Consider the following 16,128-nt stretch of genomic DNA (forward strand, 5'->3'; position numbering starts at 1 on the left):
GTAATTAATCATCAGAACCAGGTGTAATTGAAAAAATAGCAGGACAAAGCGAGGTCAGAAATAAAAGGCAAACAGTGGAAAACAAAGTCTTTTCGCCTTTGCATCATTCCATGCATAAAACGTGGATTTACACAATAATGGACCATACGCTATGAGAATCTGTGGTCCCACACCAGTTAAAGCAACGACAAGTTTAATTTCAAAGAATACACAATTCAGTCAGGTGTATATTTATGATCAAGGAGAAGTGATGTAAATTTTAACAGGCAACAAGAAAGGTAATGTATATATTCCACGAATAACATTAGACACCAAAGGAGATTGTGATATGCCATTCGTATTAAAATGTTTACAGTTTACCGCGAGAATAGCTTTTGCTATGACAATTAACAAATCACAGGGACAAAAATTAGAAAAAGTCTGATTATTTATTAGAGAAACAGAAACAACATTCACTCACTCATACATTGCGTTGTCACAATTTGTCTCCAAAGACGGAATCAAAATTCAATGCAATCTTGAAGAAAAGGTAATTCCAAATATTGTTTTTAATGAAGCTTTAAAGTAAAAGTGCAAAAAATGAAATTGAAACAATTCCAAAGGAAAAAAAAAAAAAGCTTTTAAAATTGTATATTCGATTAACCAAACACAGGGGTTGGCGAGCAAAGCGAGCAGGGGGCAGAGCCCCCTAGTTCTTTAAAAAAAATAAAAATCCAATTGCCAGTTTTTAAGACTAGCTATTAGCCAGTGTGGTATGCGATCAGCTGTCAGATGGTACGCAATGAAACTCATATAAAGGGAGTGAGTGAGCCATACAAAAAGACCATTAGTTCCACAGCGTCCAAATTTAAGTCTCTCTGGTAGGTAGACTGCATTTCAGTTCCACTGCTCCATCTCACAGTGCTCCTGCAGTGACTCTCCACTCCTGTCTCACTCGCTTGACCTCGTTCTCCAATCCTGTTTTAACCACCCATCCCCATGACCATGACCATGTCCAAGGTAACAGCTCCCTCTTGATCTCCACTTCTTTAAGCTAACCCATAATCAAAAGTGCCCAGGTACAGTGCAACATGACCACCTTTTTTTGTGAAACAATGCTTTCTTTCTCACCCTGACACAAGCAGTAGTTTTTAGTATTGGTAAACTTATTTGCTGTATCATTATTTTCAGAACAGTTTTAGAAATTGGATAGTGCAGAAAAATATATAAAGAGGAAGAGAGACAAATATGAATAATAAAATTCCTGTATATAATATTTCATTCAGTGTTAATATTAATAGTGGAAAACTTTTGTTTCAGACAGCGTCACCAATGTTCGGTAACCTTTGTCATTCCTTAAAAATTAAATATTGGAATTGGCTGAAGGTACAATAGAAGTGCACAGTTCTGAACAGACTCAGTCTTTAAATTGACATAATGCCATTCTAAGTTATTTTTCTCCTGCTTTTGATCCAGATTCATATATAATTCTATACTTTTCATAAATACTGGGAGATTCACTTGAAAGAGGCCCCGAATACTCTATTGTAACTCCTGTTAGGATGAAGCAATCACAAACAAAAAAATACACTATATACCTTGACGTATGTGTAATTGATTGCATTACATGTGATGCTAGAAGTGGTTTCCGTTTTCGGCCAGACACATTTCGACACGGCGCTACATCTTCCTGAACGTATCGGCAAGCGTCTCAAGGGGAATAGCAGCAATTTCACGTTGGATGTTTTCCTTCAAATCTTCCATAGTGCAAGGCCTGCTCCGATAGACCTTTCCTTTGAGCAGACCCCAAAGGAAGAAGTCTGGTGGTGTCAGATCCGGCGACCGTGGCGGCCAAAGCCCCTTCGAAATTACCCTGTTCCCGAAGCTGGACTCCATTTCTGCCATGCTCCTTGCCGATATTTGACACGTTGCTCCATCTTGCTGGAAGTAACCTTCCATTAACTTGTGATCATCCAGTTGATTCTGACATGGTTTAAACGAACTGGTGACCCAATAGGTTCGCACCATGAAGACGTGCTGCTCAATACTCTACACCACCATCCTAATGAGAAGTCGAATGATTGAGTGAAGGGGTAGGGGCGGTATGCACCCAAAAGTTGCAAACTGAGATTAAATGTCGCAATGGCTGCTCGGCGCCTACCTCACCACTCCGACGCAGGGGCATCCCGGCTTGTTCGAAGCTCCATATACCGAGGATTACATTGCATGTTGTTTGGTTCAGATTGCTTCCTCCTAGCAAGAGTTATTAGAGAATATTCTGAGCCACTTTTGAGTGAATCTCCCTGTATAAAGTATTGAAATGTTAGGATTTTTTAATTCCATATCAAACCATATGATTTTACATTAAAATACAGTAAAACACATTTGGCATATACATGGAAATTAAAAAATACAGAGTCACACTGAAAACTAACAATAACCCTTTGTTAAAATTCCTAAATGTAGTATTTAGAAGGTTAGATTAAAGAAATATTAACAATATAATACTTAACAATTTAAGGCCAAAAAATTCATTCTTTGAGAACCTCTGGTCTTGAAATACCAAATTACATTTGATCACTCATGCATCATTAGTTTGTAATAGTTAATTTGCTTTGATTAAAAGGTCTGCTGTTACCCAGAATCATGCCATGTGACTACTGTTAGCAGAAAACAAGATCTTGCCCAGCTTCGCAGCACTACGTTTATATCAGTGAGGGATCGTGACCAGATGGTGCAACATTTTGGATGAGCTTGCCTTAAAAAAAAGTTTGTGAATCCCTGTTATAGGTAATTTGTAAAGAAATGTTGACATGAGTATTAGTAAAGCATGCGGAGTGGTGGCTCTGAAGCTAGAGATCTGCACTGGTAATCAGAAGGTTGCCGGTTCGAATCCTGTAAATGCCAATAGGGACTCTGCTCTGTTGGGCCCTTGAGCAAAGCCCTTAACCTGCAACTGCTGAGCGTTTTGAGTAGTGAGAAAAGCGCTATATAAATGCAAAGAATTATTATTATTATTAAAGCGATGGTTAAGAAAAAAACAAAACTGAGTCAATTTTACATTTCTTTAGATACCTTAAATCACTACTTTTGCCATTACAAATAAATGCAAATGAATGAACTTAATATATGGTTAATTTTAAAGGTATTTTATATAACCCGGGAGGAGGAGTGATAATGCAGACTTATTAAGGATTTAAACAAATTCTGCACCCACCAACTTACATATATTTGAATCTATATTTGAGATCCCCCCTCCTCTCCAAGGTTACTCAATTTCTATATACAAAGTCCTGAATCTTTAAAGGCAGGTAAAAAAAAAAAGCAATTGCCAGACTGGTTGCTGCCTTTGGGCTGTTAATTCAGGGGTGGGCCCTGCACAGGTGACAATAATGACCCTATAAAAAATTGCTGCAATCTCAATTTTGATTGCAAGGCAGTATGATCAAGAAAAAAAATTTTTATCAGGTACTTGTTGACTGAGACTTTAAGTGGAAAATGTCTTGCAAGACATATTGACTACGAATATCTAAAGTGCTTGCTATTTATTTTATTTATAATTCTTACACTATTAAAAATATCATACATGGAGGAAAGAACAACATAAAAACATGAGTAGTCAATAGTGTGCAGCTGTTTTATATTGTGGACTGTCAGAATGCTACTTAACACTAATGCCCCACAGCTTACATACATATACTACAACTTTCAATTTTCTATTTGAGCTGGCTGCTGCTTACATGAAAACTCCACCCACTGCAGTTGCTGTGAACACAGAACATGACCGTGCCAAGAATCATTCATTACAAATTTGGTATTTGGCCATAAATGTTTTATCAACATGCAAAAGGTATGTTTTCTGAAATGAAAACTTTTGTTTATCAGTAGATATATTTGTTAAGTTAGTAGTACTAGGGTGTTATAGCATGTTAGCCATTATGAATGTAGTGAGAAATCAAGATTGTGTTGAAGAAGGCAACTCAGGCCCCTTCTTCAGGCAAGAAGTAATGATTCCAACTTGCCTGAAGAAGGGGTCCGAGTTCCTCCAAAGCTTGCATATTGTAATCTTTCTAGTTAGCCAATAAAAGGGGCCATTTTGCTTGACTTCTCACTACATTTGTTAAGTTATAGTAAAGCTTTTGTTTCTGGTGTTTCACTGACCACCACTGGTGCTGTTGCTGGAGATTTTTTTTTTTTAATTTCTATATTACATTTCATTTAACAACATAAGTTTGCATGGCAAATGAATACATGCCACAAATCTGACAAATAACTGACATATAATTAGTGTTATTTTTGAAGTTGATCCTCCAGTATAGACAGAAGCACACATTTTAGCCACTAGATGTCACCATCATCCTTCCTGTTAGGTGAAATGGGGTTGTCAAGAACATCAGGAACAAGAGGAGCATTGCCTGATAAACTCTAACCCTGCAAACTAATAAAGGCTAGTTTGCTTTCTCATCCGTCTCGTTTTCCTAGCACAGCAGCAAAACAATCCATAAATATGAATCAGCCTATGCATAGTTCTTTTGTGATCATGTACTTGTTCTAATTTCCATGCAAAGAAAATGACAAACTTTAAATTGCTCCATTCATTACGTGTCACAGTTTCCCCTGAAGTATGATCTCTACCTCATGTTCTCTGTTGTCCAGGACACAATTAGATCAGGTCACACAGGATAACCCAAACGGTATGAAAGGTGAAACAGTCATGGGCAAAGAAGGAGGCATCACTAATGCTTAACATGTGCTTTACAAATGACTAAATTACTCAAGTCCTAAATTTGCTTTGGCAATGGATCCATTAACAGACATGATCAAAAGAGCAGATAAGCAACGTGTCCACACACTCAGCGTTTTTAAATAGACTTTTAGGTTTATAAAAGTCAGCATTTTTTCTTAGAAATATCTATATTAAAAAATGCAAAGTGAACTGAAAAAGTATTCAAAGCCTTGTCCAATTTGCTATTGTTTTTGCACAAGTGATATTTGGGCCTGTAAAATTTCTATTTCAAAACACTGAAACTCTATATTACCTTTTTATGTGATATTCTTATTTTTGGCCTTTCTTCACTTAGACACTAAGCTAAAAAAAAATCTCCTTAGCAGCTCCAGGCATTCTTGCACCCTGAGCCCCACCTCTTAAAAAGGCACATGATGCCAATGTCTCCTGACTAAACACTAAGTGCAGCTCCCTATCATTTAGCAGCCATTTAAACGGACCGACAAACCTTCTGTGGCTTCACATTTACTCTCAGCAACAGGATAAGGCGTCCTCTGTCACCAAATGTTGTAGTAGTTACCTTTCTGCTAGTATCTAAGGCAGAGGTGTCAAACTCCAAACCCTGGAGGGATAACCTGGCTGTAGGTTTTAGTTTTTAAACATTTTCATAATTAATGACCACTTGACTTGCTTTTTTTTTTTTGTTTTTTATTTCGCCTTATACAATTTCTTGTATTAGGAATTTGTTAGTTTTCGCATACCCCTTGGGGTCAGAGTGCAGGGTCAGCCATTATACAGCGCCCCTGGAGCAATTACAGGTTAAGGGCCTTGCTCAAGGGCCCAGCAGAGCAGGATCTCTTTTGGCAGTGATGGGGATACCAGCGCAGATCCTTAGCCTCAGAGCCACCACTCCGCCCCAAGACCCATAATCCTCCATTTTTTTAAAAAATTTTTTTGTTAATTAACAATAATGAGATACAAAATGAGCCAAAACATAACCAGCTAATCTGTGCTCATCATACAATATCTGAAAATAAAGAAAGGTGAAGTTCTTAGTAATGTCAAATTGCTCAGGCCCACAAAACACTTTGGCAGAGTTCGTAAAAAAAATAAAACCAACCTGTTTTGGAAAGGTCTGCTGAGGCAGAATAAAAGCACAATCATGTCATGGAATCAAATAGCAAGTTTAATTAAACAACAAGAATCGGCTTCTACTTTAAAAAAAAACAAAAAAACTAGTTGAAGTGAAATTAGATGAGAGTTTGTGGTCTCGATGTAGCTGGCTATCTGTAGGCTCGCTTCAACATCTCATTTCTGTTTGGGTGCCCATTTAGGGAAAAAATCAATTCAGAAAACCAAGTCTTAAAAATACAGCAATTAAAATGAAGGGAAAAGGAGTCCACTACCACCGGAAACTGGTCACTGATAAAGAAAATGGCAGAGAGAGAAAACTACAGCCATGGTAGCCCTCCAGGATCAGAGTTGGACACCCCTGATCTAAGAGGGAACAATTACATATTTTTCTCTCTCCTACTCTCTCATAATGGTCTGCAGCTTGTTTGCTCTTCCAAGACACCTGTTACATTTACAGGGCTTAAATCCCTATAGTGGAGCCCTTCTTCCCATGCTTGTATGTTAACTTGCAGCCTTACTTCCACTACATTTCCTCTTTCTCTCTTTGTAGGGCCATTTCTCTGCCTTTTGCCACCCTTTTCTGCAGCAATCTTACTATAAAAATGAAGGTGTGGGTAATGTTTATTATGTTTGAATGGGTAATTTAAGTGATCATGTGTATTACAATTTTTAAAAAAATGCATCACAGCACAAACAAAAAAGACATGGTTATGGGTTCAGAATGACAAGGCCATGGAGGACAATTTATTCTGGACATCGGTATACACCCTGCTCTTTATGAAGAATGCCCAGGGATCTTTAATGACCACAGAGAGGCAAGACCTCACTTTTACTTCTCATCCGAGGGACAGCACCACGTTTACAGCAGTGTCCCCGTTTCTGCACTGGGGCATTGGGATCCAGACACAGATTACAGGGTAATCGCCCCCTATTTGCCTATCCAACATCTTTTCCAGCAGCAACCCTAGCGTTTCCTAGATGCTCTCCTATCCAAGTACTGGCTTGGCCTGAACAAGCTTAGCTTCAGGCGGATTACCTGTTCAGGAGTACATGTGGTATGGCTGCTGGCCATAGCAGCCTATAGTCTATTTGCATTTACTCAAACCAGGACACTTTATAGAACTAAAACAAGTAGTATATGTCTGGACTGTAGAAAGATAATCATACACGATCTTCAACATTAGACAGCATTGCCTACATTTACTGTATAAACACACTGAACATTGGGAAAACTTTTTAGTACTGTTAATGTCCGCTTTTAAGGAAAAAATGCAAGATACTTACTTTTCATATTGTTAGACTTAAGGATTTCACAGATATCCAGTGTCGCCATTCCTAACAATGCATCAGATTTTAATGTTTGATGACTCCATACTCTGAAGATTAACTTACTAAAAGGAGTTACAATTCTGGTAGAAACAGATACAAAAAATAGTGCTGTTACACATGACATAACAAAACAAAAAACTGCATTTCTATAGTATTTTTAACCAAAAAGTGTGAACAAATACATTTATTTTGTTGTCTTCTATTTGTTTTAGGGGAAAAAAGTTTCTGCTTATTATCACAGAATTCCATTCTAATTTACTTTGCAGAACTGTTTAGTGTTATTTAAGATAAAAGTAAAAACAGCAGATTTTGAAATTAAAGGAAAAAATAATAATCGTTATGATAGAAAAGCACCTGTAAAATGGGGTAAAATAATATAATATGTTAAGGAAGAATTAAATTAGTCAAACAATTCCATCCATTCGTGTTCTCAACTTGGTTTTCCAAGAAAGAAATGAATCCTGATTCATAATCGTGATTTACAGTATAATTATGATTTATAGAAAGGTGACACAGACCAACCAAGACACTGACGGACCGACAGAAACACACACCCAAAAAAAAAATTAAATTAACCAACCTGAATTATTAGAAAAGTTATTGTAAGCACACAAAAACTAGTTTGTAATTATAATACATCTCAGAGAAAGCACTTCTCAAGTAAGCTCTCGTCGCTGTTTACCAAACAGAATAAAATGGTGAGATAAAACTTACACAGTAAGGGACTGTTTCCATTTTGGACTGTGAGTGTTGGTACATTTCTCAGTTTTTTTGGACTGCCCATCAACTTCTACTTCTACGTAGGGACTGGGTCCAAACCAGTTCTTTTTGTTTTCTTTTAATTTAGCAGAGATTACTGTAAACAAAAATACGTTAATACATTGTAATACTGTAGTAATGACATAATTCCAGAGGTGTAGGCCACTGAGACCCAGGGGCAGACCCACAGCATGGTGGTGGGATCACATCTTAGTTAGCCTTGGGAACATTTGGGAATTCACAAGGATATGAGAGAAAAATTTGCTGAGGACAGATCTTGTGATTGCTACTGCAAAAATGATAAACTGCCACGGTTAAAAAAAAAAAAAAAAAAAGCTTAGATTAAAAATAAAAACAGAAAAATGTAATTTTCTGAGACACACAAAAAGCCTCTAAGAGGGAACATGTGATGGTTAACAACTTACAGCTTTTCGTCAGCAATTGAATTTAATTAAGCCTTGAAAGTTGATGCAAACAATTCCTACAGGTATCCTAACTTTTGTTGATTACTTTTCTCTGTATAAAAGCAGTGTTGAAACGAACTGTGTTGGTACAACCTTTCAAGTATAATTTGCAAAGAATTGTGGCAAACTCCAGGTGGGCTGTCATGTGCCTTTTACTACGGAGTGTCTTCTGTCTGGCCACTCTGCAGCAATCCACCAATCAGGCCTGTATGGTAGAGATGGTTGTCCTTCTGGAAGGTTCTCCTCTCTCCACAGAGGACCACTGGAGCTCCGACAGAGTGACCATCGGGTTCTTGGTTACCTCCCTGACTAAGGCCCTTCTCCCCCAATCGCTCAGTTTAGATGGCCGGCCAGCTCTAGGAAGAGTCCTGGTGGTTTCGAACTTCTTCCACTTACGGATGATGGAGGCCACTGTGCTCATTGGGACCTTCAAAGCAGCAGAAATGTTTCTGTAACCTTCCCCAGATTTGTGCCTTGAGACAATCCTGTCTCAGGGGTCTACAGACAATTCCTTTGACTTCATGCTTGGTTTGTGCTCTGACATGAACTGTCAACTGTGGGACCTTCTATAGACAGGTGTGTGCCTTTCCAAATCATGTCCAATCAACTGAATTTACCTGAGGTGGACTCCAATTAAGCTGCAGAAACATCTCAAGGATGATCAGAGGAAACAGGATGCACCTGAGCTCAATTTTGAGCTTCATGGCAAAGGCTGTGAATACTTATGTACATGTGCTTTCTCAATTTTTTTATTTTTAATAAATTTGCAAAAATCTCAAGTAAACTTTTTTCACGTTGTCATTATGGGGTGTTGTGTGTAGAATTCTGAGGAAAAAAATGAATTTAATCCATTTTGGAATAAGGCTGTAACATAACAAAATGTGGAAAAAGTGATGCGCTGTGAATACTTTCCGGATGCATTGTATGAGGCTTTGACATCACTTACAATGCCATTCAGTTTAAATTAATTTAAAAAGACTCGATAGAAAGTAGAGAAGCAGGAGGAAAATATGGTGCAAATGACTTGTAAACTGAATACGATTCGCTCACCTGTTATCTGAAGCTGAGCTTTCATTGTGAATCCATTTGTGGAGAGTGACCTGGAATTGCTACATGCCATTGCATAGGGCTGGGAAAGACACCTAAAAAATAAGAGAGGAGTGTAACTGCACTGTAGTTGGGAGCAGGAGCTGACAGTGTGTTGGTGCACACACCACATGACGGATCCCCTGGATTGGGACCAGAGTATCAGGTGAAACCTCAGCACCACAGTGGAACGGGTTTTTTTTTTTTTTTTTTTTTTAAACAGTGTCTGGAGTGCCAATCTTGTCACCAACTACCAAGTTTCCCCTGTAAGTTGGTGGACCTGCAGATTAACATCATACCCAGAACAGAGCAATTGCAGAGCAGAAGTTTAATTCAGCCATTGACTACAAGCAAACAAATAAGCGCAATGAAATGAAATATGCAGTTTTACAGCAGGATCATTTTAGTTCTCAGAAGATATCCTAGGCGCTGCATGATGAAAACAAGAAAAAGTAAAGAAAACTGTTACAATGGCCCAAATGTTTAAAACGATAATTTGGGAACCTCCACAATGGGATCTTTTCCTCAATTTACTTTTTAATCCTCACTTAACCTCCCCAATTACACAATCTTTTATTAACGGATTAGACAGAAAAATGGTCTTTATCCAGCAGCCAGCATTCAGTGTTACTGGACCATGGAGTCATGTTTTAAAATAAGTGATTCACGTTGGCAATTACGGATTGCTCCACTCTTTGCAGTTGCTGATTAAGTAAAATAACTGCTCAATAGCAAGTTGATTGGTAAAATGGAAAATGGTTACATACAACACAAACTATGTCATGTTAATCAAATAGGGCCACACAGGGGTCCTGAACTTAGTTAATGTATACACTTGCGGATAAGTCGAGGCTTGATTTTACCATATAATTTCTGGTATTTTATAATGCTGGTCGTATAAGTCAAATGTGGAAAACTCACGCTATTGGTCCAAGAGATTACGATATGGTAATGCCTACCTGAGAGAATAACCACGGAGCACACGGCCTTTATTTTTCTATGTATTGTGCCTACGTGACTACACGGTAATACCCAAACTATTCCGAAACAACATTTGAACTGATTTGTGTTTTTTTGTATCTCACACCTTCATACACCTTTATCGTAACAGCATCCCTTATCTACGATGGAGCGTTCAATCAGAAGAAAATATGAAGTTTGTTTTAAATTAAAAGTCGTTGAAGCGGCGAACGAAATTGGTAACTGCACTGCTGCAACAAAATTTGATGTGTCTGCGAAACTGATGCGAGATTGGAGGCAAGAAGATGTAAAAAAAACAAAAAAAAATTTAAGTGTCTCATTTTTGAACTGGTGTATAACTTGGGGTCTGATTTTATAATCAATTTTTCGGGTTTCAAGACCCGAGTTATACTGTCACACACGTGCACACTGGTGGCAGCTAAAGGGCTTCCGAATCAGACCGTGATGTAGCAGAGTGCACCGATTCTTTTTCTTGCTTCTCTGCAGACCATTCACGGGAAATTCCACCTGGCCCTGTTGACGTCACTTCTGGGTGTAAACCTATAGATGAAGGCCTTTCCAATTCCAATTTTTTCGTGGTAATACTGTGCTGTTGAGAGAACAGGAAGCAACCGCTGAGGGAAACGTGGTTTGGGATGGTGAAAGTAGCCAATCCGAGAGCGTTATTCATTTCTCCTTGCTGCTGATTGACTGCTGCCCTGTGACATTTCTCCAGCCGAGTGTCCTCGTGTTTTCCGTTTTTATATTGTATTCATTTTGTTATTCTTAAATGCACACGATGTCGCCGAAACGCCCTGCACCTTCTAATGCTTCTGGCACTCAGCCTAAGCGCCAAAAGAAGTTTAAAACACTCCAGAAGAAGGTTGAACTACTAGATTTGCTCCGGGAACTAAAAAGTTATGCTGCAGTAGCGCGCCACTATGGCATTAATGAAAGCACCATACGCTACATAAAGAAGAACGAGGCAGCGATCCAGAGTACCGTATCAAAGTTTCTGTGATAGTGCCAAAAAAGTAATGACCGTAAGGAATAAAAATCTCATCAGAAGAAGACCTGTCCAAAAATACGACTCCTCAAGAGCCTGAAGAAGAGGCGCCACCCAAGGAGTTGTAAATCCTCTGCATCGTACTGCACAGCTACTTCATCATCAATATCATTCATCATTGGCGAATACCTGTATATTTTACTGTAATTTAACTAAATTAAATTATGACGTATTTACTCTACTTATGTTGTAATAAAGAAAACAACAGCGCATACCAAAGAAAACGCGCTTCCATGAATTACAGTACGTATAGCGGTAAGATCTGTATTTTACATTCTAGCACAGCGGGAGATATAGCAGTACAGTACTGTAGACGATTTACTTTTACATTCTTTTTTTAGGTAATGTATTAATGTATCAAGCTGAGTTTGCAATGAAATTAAAGTTCTTTGGGGCATATTTAGGGTTTAAACTATAAAAATAGGCATTTAAAAGGCACTTTTTAACCACATCCAAAATCTGCAGTTTTTCACAATTTGCGGGTGCTCTAGGAATGTAACCTCCGCAAATTTTGGGTGTACTGTATAAATGTAATTAATCATTATATATAAAACTGAGTTAGCACTGGTGCCTGACAACACCAGGAGACTGGGCTTAAATGCACTTCTGGGCCCTGCCAGATATTCCGGTCTTCTCCCCACAGCCCTGGACTGGCAGCCTAACATTCACACAATATAGCATGTGCAATCTTTATAAATGGAGTCTGTATGAATGCATATAGGGCCCCATCCAGGCTTGTACCCATCTATTGTCTAAAGCGGACAGAATAGGTCTTGCCAACCTCACCCCTCTCCAAACCCCCCTCAACAGGTTAAGAAAATAGACAATCGGCCCATTATGGTTGTTACCCTAAAATAGATTAACATGGTGTTCAGGGTCAATTCCTGCATTGGACAATGCAACGCTCAGGAAACCTGATTAGGGATAAGTGGGTCCAAAAAATGAATGAATAAAAAGATCATCATCAGTCAGGTAGATTTTCTTTTACAGTATTAGGGTTGAGGCAGGTGGTTCACTCCATATTCAATAGGTCACTGTTGTCCACATTATTTCAAAAGCTTTGTACAGTGGAACCTCTAGATACGAGTTTAATTCGTTCCAGCACTGAGCTTGTATAGCGAATTTCTCGTATCTAGAACAAACTTCCCCATTGAAAATAATGGAAATCCAGTTAATCCGTTCCGCACCCCAAATATATTAACATAAAAATCAATTTTCCTAACAAATAACACATAAATTATATATACTGTAGTCTACCTTTAATAAATAACACTGGTAAATAATATAACTGATTATTAAAAGAATCAAAACAGGTGTCCAAAGTGCAGTAGAGCATTCAATAAATCTTTAAATAAATAATCCTTAAAACAGTTGTGAAGTGGAGGTTTAAAATACACAAGAATAACAATCCTTTAACACGAGGTTAAAACGTCAAAAGGATGCAGTCTTTAAAAAACAGATGACAATCCCCGGTGCTTCTTCTTTGTTAGCGTCTCACCTGCAGGCTCTGCAACAGGCGAGACACTCTTAATGCAGCTGACCTTCTCTACACCGTTTGGCTCGCCTGTTCAGCTACACGCGAGCCTGCACTCGCTCGCTCGCTCTCTCCCTCGCACCGACTTCCTGCCTGCTCTCTCTCTCTCCCCCTTAACCGGCTCGCGCTTCTCTATATATGCGGGGAGGACATGGCAGCTGCAGCCCATCAGCCACAGGAACAATCATGGATGTGGGCAGTTTCCCACCTGTGCACTTAAGTGAGAAACGCAGACACCGCAGATCGCGGCTCGCAACTGCTACCACGCCCCCTCGCTAAGCCGCGAGCTATACCCACAGCCTGACTCGTGGCTCGTTACGCGAGCCAATGCTCGCATTTAGATCTGAATTTTTCGCTCATACTTTCCTCGTATTTTGAATTTCTCGTATACAGAGGTGATCGTATCTCGAGGTTCCACTGTATTTGTATATAAAACCTGCTTGTGAAATATTGTTCTTTCAAATATATTTTACTTCTACTTAAAATTATTATTGTTGTTTTCCTTTTCAGGTGGAACATATTATACAGCTTTACTTTTGCTTTCACTGTTATGTTGTGTCAGCTTGTACAAAAAAGAAAGAGTAGTAGTCCTTGGGGCCCACAAAGAGAAACACCAAGACAGTTCTTGATTTCCACAGATTTCTAGCACAGGAGGGCAAACCTACCAGTTAAATATTGATACCTTTATTTGATTACAACAATATCATCTTAAGGTTATAAACAGTGGTACTGCTGTACATCCTGGGACTTCATAACCTACAAACAAATTGGAGCATCAACAGTAATTCTGCTCGACCCTGGGACTTTTGAATTGTGGCGCTCTGTAACCTCTGCCCTCTAAACCTTCCACATGCTCGAAGAACATTTAGAAAGGATGATCACTGGAAACACTTACAGCACCTTGGTTTACAAAGAAAGAGCAACCATTCAACCTGCTGAATTCCAATGGGGTTATCCCAGCAGTACTCGACATTGTTGTACTGAATGATTATTCATTGCAAGTGAAGTAAAAAGAAAAATTTACATTGTGCTCGTTTTTTGTTGTTCTCAGTCAGTTTAACAGCCATTTTCTGGGTAGATCCAGGATGGTACTGGCAGATCAGTTTTTACAGCTGGATGTCCCTTCCTGATGCCTGTCTCCTTCACTCTCTTTTCATGAAAGCCCAAAAGGGATGGTGACCTTATTCTAATCAAAAATCACTTGAGGTGAAATGCTTGTTATTATTATTATTTTAATCACTGTTGTGGATTTAAGTAACATGTAAATGATAAATGTCAACAGAACCACCTTTCCACTGTGCACTTCTCACCGGTGAACTTGGTCCATTCACTGAGCTTATGCTCCCTGCTAGACGCACCATTCCATTCTGTAATTCATCCCCCTCAATAAATAGCTACCTAAGTGAGAAAGAACTCTATCAGAAGTATCGTGATGAATACGCTTCAAAGCTAAGAAACAGATCTTTCTTTCACTGTGTACTTTTTGCAACCACAACACAAGCTGCACTTCGCCTCGGTTTTGCTTTTTTCAAACTTTCCAATGAATAGATATATTATGTGTTAGTACCAGTAGCTTCACCACTCTAATTAGTTTTCTAATCTGCACAATCCAATCCAGAATAATGGAGTAGAGAGTATCAAAAACACATCTGAGAACCAATACAGGACAGGCTGCTGGTCTATTGCAGGTTGCAGTCACATAATCACTTACACACATCAATATCAGGATCATTTACAATCAGAGATGAAGCTAATTTGCACATCGTTGGGATGTGGGAGGAAAACCAGAATGTCTAGAGGAAGCATTAGCATAGACATGGGCACAGCATACAAACATCACGCAGACTGCAACCAGGCTGGTATTTAAACCCAGCTAAAGAAACTGCTAGGCAGAAGTACATTTTATTACTATACATCTCATTTCAAACATATTGAGGGAAAAAAAACAAACTTTATAAGATTTACAACTATATGCAATGTCTGATTCATTATATTGGTAAAACAGGTATCCAAGATAGTCCTGAATTTAAAGAGTCTCCTAATATCCATTAACTTGGTTCCAATCATATCTTTGGTGCTGGCAAAACATAACTGTAGCTCCTCATTAACTAGTAACTGTATTAGCCGGACTGAAAACCGACACATGACTAAGTATGCGTGTGCCCTACACTAGACTAGAATTAAGGGTCTAGCTACATCAATTCCACCCGGGGGGGGTGGTAAATGTTAACATTATACAAAGATATTGTCTGTTTTACCTGCATTTTTTATCACTCTTTAATTTAATATTGTTTCTTTATCAGTATGCTGCTGCTGGAGTATGTGAATTTCCCCTTGGGATTAATAAAGTATCTATCTATCAATCAAATTCAATTAAAAACAAACATATAAACCAACAATTCTGGTGCCCTGTTGAGCCTATTCTGTTTCTAAACCTTTTTTATCGTCATTCTATTGTGTGTTATATGGCACGCACGTTACCAGTACCCTCTTTCCAGCTGAGCATTTTCAAATGAACAAGTTTTTAATAACATCTGCAGTTTCTATAAAACTACTAATCTAAACAAATGTCCACCAGTATATCACAGGGTGATGTCACATAATTAGTTTTAACTCCGCCCTCTGCTTTCAGGATCTTTGTCACATGTCCTTCAGCCATGTGACTTCTCCAGTATGTGCCTCTCGAGCTGCGTTTCCTCATACCTCTTACCATGCATTAAATACATTATACTGTATATAACAGAAATACTCCTGATCTGTCGCTTGACAGGGTCTGGTTACTATTTTGTGTCTGATGCCAGTAACACTTTCGTAAACAGACAGAAAATGTCTCTAATGGGCACTCTTCTGGGCAGTATTTGTATCCTGTTAAAATACTTTACCTTTCTTTTAACTTTGTCAATTTGTTCATTTTTAGAGAAAATCAATTAAAAATGAGAAACTGGAAAAGAACGGGCTTGGGCTTTCTACCCCAAGTCTAAGTTAGTAATGGTATTTTTTAACAATATCCTGGGGAGGTAACATTGCTAGATTTGACAATGGCAGCTCATTTGCTTGTGCTCATTTCAAATTATCAAGAGAACGTGCAACA

At 38.5% G+C, this 16,128-nt stretch overlaps 1 protein-coding gene across 1 annotated transcript in view; it reads right to left on the reverse strand.

Moving 5' to 3' along the window:
* The window catches only part of LOC114659761 (E3 ubiquitin-protein ligase Itchy-like), a 64,421-nt gene that overhangs the window by 38,008 nt on the left and 10,285 nt on the right, over window positions 1–16,128 (reverse strand). Inside the window, exons 2-4 of the mRNA XM_028812402.2 lie at window positions 9,442–9,533; window positions 7,883–8,024; window positions 7,124–7,248 (exon numbers count right to left, since the gene is read on the reverse strand). Coding sequence (XP_028668235.1) covers window positions 7,124–7,248; window positions 7,883–8,024; window positions 9,442–9,511 — 337 coding nt within the window. The 5' untranslated portion in view covers window positions 9,512–9,533. The remainder of the gene's footprint in view (window positions 1–7,123; window positions 7,249–7,882; window positions 8,025–9,441; window positions 9,534–16,128) is intronic.

This window comes from Erpetoichthys calabaricus, chromosome 10, assembly GCF_900747795.2.
Source record: "Erpetoichthys calabaricus chromosome 10, fErpCal1.3, whole genome shotgun sequence".
NCBI classification, from domain to species: Eukaryota; Metazoa; Chordata; class Cladistia; order Polypteriformes; family Polypteridae; genus Erpetoichthys; species Erpetoichthys calabaricus.